General features: G+C 41.5%; 1 protein-coding gene across 1 annotated transcript; it reads right to left on the reverse strand.

Annotated features, from left to right (window-relative positions):
* Positions 1 to 355: 355 nt before the first annotated feature.
* On the reverse strand, positions 356 to 1,590 carry LOC114303614 (uncharacterized). Its single transcript, XM_082878775.1, has 3 exons — positions 1,348 to 1,590; positions 997 to 1,041; positions 356 to 896 (listed from the first exon to the last, which is right to left on the reverse strand). Exons 1-3 carry the CDS (start codon positions 1,471 to 1,473, stop codon positions 396 to 398), a joined length of 672 nt encoding a protein of 223 aa, XP_082734901.1. The 5' UTR covers positions 1,474 to 1,590; the 3' UTR covers positions 356 to 395.
* Between the last annotated feature and the right edge of the window lie 1,327 nt (positions 1,591 to 2,917).

Below are 2,917 nucleotides of genomic sequence, written 5' to 3' on the forward strand. Positions count from 1 at the left end.
CTACATCGTTATGACACCACCATCCAGTGTCCTCTACCACGTTATGACACCGCCTTTCAGTGTCTTCACCAATGGTCTGACACGACCATACAGTGTCTCCTATCTTTTTTTTTTATTTTTATGTATTTTCTTGTTTTGTAACTCTCTCCAAACTCAAGTTGGTTAGTTCCTATCCTCCTTGAGTTTGCGGGGGGCTGTTAGAATTTACCAATTTACTCCTCCACCTACCATCTCCACTAGCACCCACTTCACCTACCACCTCCACTACACTACACCTACTACCCAAACCCTCTCCTATATAATGTCACTCTGATTTGTAATACAATACATCAATATACACATCAATCAATAATACATATATTTTTACAGTTGATTACCCTCTCTCTCTCTCTCTCTCAATACGGTTCAATGGGGAGAAAAGTGGAAGAGTACTCACTACAGCCACCGCCGGTAGCACCAAAAGCATCGTCGTTGAAGTCAGTTATCCTCATCCTCTCAGTCTCAGTGATCAAATTTGAGCCTCCAAAGTAGCCGCAACCGTGAGCTGCGGCTGCTGTGGCTGTGGCTGTGGCTGTGGCTGTGGCTGTGTCAGCGCTGTCATCCTCGGCGGCTCCCAGTGTCAAAAACTTGCGCCACTTCCTGGACCTCGTTTTCTGTTTAAGCTTCGGTTTCGATGACTCAGCTTCAGCGTCGGTGTTGTGTACGACCAGGTCGTAGTTCACCGAATTTAGGGTTTGGATGGAAGTGACGCAGCATTCTTGCCATTTGAGGTCCGCCAGGTCTTTGATCGCCTCCTCCAGAGTCATATGCGCGCATGAAGACACGTTTTCTTCGTTTAGTGTTGAACGACGCGGATCCATCAGCTCCATTGAGTTCACTGCATCGATCAGAACTTTCTGCGATTTCCATAACACAACAAAATTGCCAAAATTCAAAGCTGGATATTGGACTCACAAACGAAGATAAATGTTCCGATTAATTCCTTGTTTCTCTCACCTTTGCAGTTTTGTGGATTTTCTTGAATCCGTGCATGTCGATGATCTGTGAACACAACACACATCATCAAAATCAAAATCAAAATCAAAATCAAAATCAAAATCAATAATAAATAATAAAAGAAACCCCAAGTATTGAGTAGAAATGCAATTACAACTAGTTTCACAATGACTGAATCGTTTCCTGAGAATGAAATTGAAACTCCGCGATTGATGAGAAGTCGAAGCTAAAACTAAAATTAGTCCAAATTTCGCATATTTGTGAACAATTTCCCCAAACCAAACCTTGAATTCATGGTGATATATACATGTTTGTGTGTGTGTGTGTGTGTATATAGAGAGAGAGAGACACCTGATTGAGAAGGTTAACGGTGAGATGGAGTTGCTTGTGAGTGGCGATGACAGAAAGATAGTGATCGAGGGAGAGCTTCTCGTTCCTCGGCATTCTGGCATTTGGTTTCGCAGTTTGGAATTCCATGGCTCTGCTTCTCTGGGGTTTTCGCGGTGCCGCCGAAGTGCTTCTCACTGAATTCGTTCCCCTTCCGCAAATGAATGTGCAGATATTATTGAAAAAAAAGAAAAAAAGAAAAAAAAGAATGTGCAGATATTATAATTGGAATATGCATACTCGCATGTATCATGTGTATCCTGCTTAGAGCACCATTAATGTTTTCAGCAGTGATTTAGATCCTCTCAAATTTCAACCATCACCACCCTATATACACTTGGCGGGTAGTGATTAGAGCAGAAAAAAAAAAAGAAAAAAAGAAAAAAAGAAAAAAAGAAAAAGAAAAAGTGACAAATCAAAAAAGAAAGGGGTCAAAGGGGTTGGGAGAAAGGGAGTCTCAATCTTTATTCTAATGTTTTATTTTATTTTTATTTTTTTATTTTTAATTGAATAAAAAAAATTTAGTTTTAGTATTTCAATTATAATATCAAATAAAGGATGTCTTAAATTTTTCATCAAATTAAAAATGTCTGGAGCATTTCATCAAGCCATTAGCTTTGTAGGTAGTCAGAAGAATTATAAAAACGCCGGATGATCGACCGGTAGTCTAACCGGTTGTCGTTCGGGTCAACCACTTGCAAAATTGCCCAGAATTGACTATACTCTCAGACAATTGGGAGGATATCCTCCTAGGCAACCTATAGCTTGCAAAATTGTGTAGATTTTTGCCACCAATAGCAGATTTTTTACCAACAATATTACAAGAATAGCGACCCCGGTCTTTTCCCATTTGATTATGGTATCCGGACTTAGGTTCCGTAGATTCTGTCGTTGTATAATGGTTGTTGTCGTCCTTTATTTTCTCATTTGGAGTTATAGGATGTGTTGGGCAGGATTGTTTCAGGTTGGTTGGGTTCGGAAACCAAGTGTTGATGTCCAGTTTTTGGGTTGGTCGCTCGAGCGAGGACTGGGTCGCTCGAGCGAGGGTTGTTTTTGTGTCTGGTGGCTCGAGCCATATTTTATTCGCTCGAGCGAGCGATTGCGTCTAGTATAGGCCTGAGGGCAGTGTTTCTTCGCTCGAGCGAGATTTCCTTAGCTCGAGCGAGAATTCTGTCGCTCGAGCGTGCTCCTGGGTTGCAGACCTGAAGCATTGCATTCTTGGCTCGAGCGAGCTTTTATTCGCTCGAGCGAAGGTTTCGTGTGTCTGGTCGCTCGAGCGACCAAGTGTTCGCTCGAGCGAGCCTGTCGGGTTTATATACGCAGCAGCAGTTTTTAAAACATTTTTTTCACATTCTTTTGATCCTAAAACCCTAGTTCCGAGTTCTCTCTCCCTCTACTCACCTTCTTTCTTAGGTTTCATCACCTTTTAGGTGTTTCTACCCTAGTTGCTTTATTAAAAAGATAGAGTAAGTCGAGAGCTTCGTTTTAATCTGAGAGTTTGTAGTTTCAGAGCACTTTGGTTTTGGATCATCAT

Source organism: Camellia sinensis, chromosome 7 (assembly GCF_055761805.1).
Source record: "Camellia sinensis isolate YWXY chromosome 7, ASM5576180v1, whole genome shotgun sequence".
NCBI lineage: Eukaryota > Viridiplantae > Streptophyta > Magnoliopsida > Ericales > Theaceae > Camellia > Camellia sinensis.

Excerpts from the sequence above, each read along its gene's own strand:
- LOC114303614 (XM_082878775.1), bottom strand. The coding sequence starts at position 1,473 with ATGGAATTCCAAACTGCGAAACCAAATGCCAGAATGCCGAGGAACGAG. Across the intron at positions 1,042-1,347 it reads CCGTTAACCTTCTCAATCAG|ATCATCGACATGCACGGATT; the intron begins GTGTCTCTCTCT and ends TTGTGTTCACAG. Across the intron at positions 897-996 it reads AAATCCACAAAACTGCAAAG|AAAGTTCTGATCGATGCAGT; the intron begins GTGAGAGAAACA and ends TGGAAATCGCAG.